This window comes from Cyprinodon variegatus, unplaced genomic scaffold, assembly GCF_000732505.1.
Source record: "Cyprinodon variegatus isolate N-32 unplaced genomic scaffold, C_variegatus-1.0 Scaffold284, whole genome shotgun sequence".
Lineage (NCBI taxonomy): Eukaryota > Metazoa > Chordata > Actinopteri > Cyprinodontiformes > Cyprinodontidae > Cyprinodon > Cyprinodon variegatus.
The window spans coordinates 84,528-85,532 of NW_015150737.1; the positions used below are offsets into that span (position 1 = coordinate 84,528).

At 37.5% G+C, this 1,005-nt stretch overlaps 1 protein-coding gene across 1 annotated transcript in view; it reads left to right on the forward strand.

The window, feature by feature from the left end:
• The window catches only part of LOC107090181 (ETS domain-containing transcription factor ERF-like), a 63,814-nt gene that overhangs the window by 50,128 nt on the left and 12,681 nt on the right, over positions 1 to 1,005 (forward strand). The window contains exon 3 of the mRNA XM_015383424.1: positions 441 to 553. Within this exon, the coding sequence (XP_015238910.1) occupies positions 441 to 553 (113 nt within the window). The remainder of the gene's footprint in view (positions 1 to 440; positions 554 to 1,005) is intronic.

Here is a 1,005-nt window from a genome sequence, read left to right on the forward strand (position 1 = left end):
CATCTAGAAACAAAGGTGTTGATGGCAGCAGCACAGCTGATATTATAACAACAATAAAACTAACAATCCTGTTCTGGATGAGAAAGATCAGACTTTGGTTTCTTTACCGAGACTGTTCTGGAAAAATACGGGCCGGTTACAGAGATGATGCTTTTAAAAGAAAACATTTAGAAGATCAGTCCACTCATGGTTAACTAATATCAGTCTTTTAAAACTCTAAAATCAGTTTGTTTTTCACCAGATATCTTTAAAAATGTAAAGTAGAATTTTTCTTAGTTAAGCTGACAGTCTTCCAGGAAGCTTTCAGTATCTTTCTGTTTTACACTGATCGGACAAACACCATGTGTCGTCATACATCAGTTATTTGTTCCTTTGTATTTAATTCGGTGACATGGTGAACAGCTCTCAGACGGTGACGTGTTCTGTCCTCTTTTCCTCAGATATTACTACAACAAGAGGATCCTCCACAAGACCAAAGGGAAGAGATTCACCTACAAGTTCAACTTCAACAAACTGGTGCTCGTCAATTACCCCTTCATCGACATGGGCTCCGGTAGGTACAGCATCACACCAGCATGAGAAGTCCTGGCCGGGTCCGTGTTAAAATACTCTGAGGTGATTTACACACCGAAGAGCAGAAGTTTCACTCCTCAGTCTGGAGAAGGTTTAGCTTTAGAGGCAGAAACGTCCGTTAAAATGACCTCCAGCTGTTAGACCTTCTAGCTTCTAATGCTGCTTTGAATTTTCTGACTCGTTAAATGTTTCTGTCCGATCGCGTTGAACTTCCTGCACCTTTATACTTTTTCTATAGATAAATGATTCCTTTACATGGTTTAATAAAAACATTAAAATAGTTTAATCTCGCCCATTTCTTAAAAAACATTTTATAAGACTTTGTGGATCTTATGTTTAAAGTATCATTTAAACTAATAACATGTCTCTCTGTTAAAAATGGAAATCAAGCAATAAAGGTTTTAAAGGGATACTGATTAACCGACTACGGAA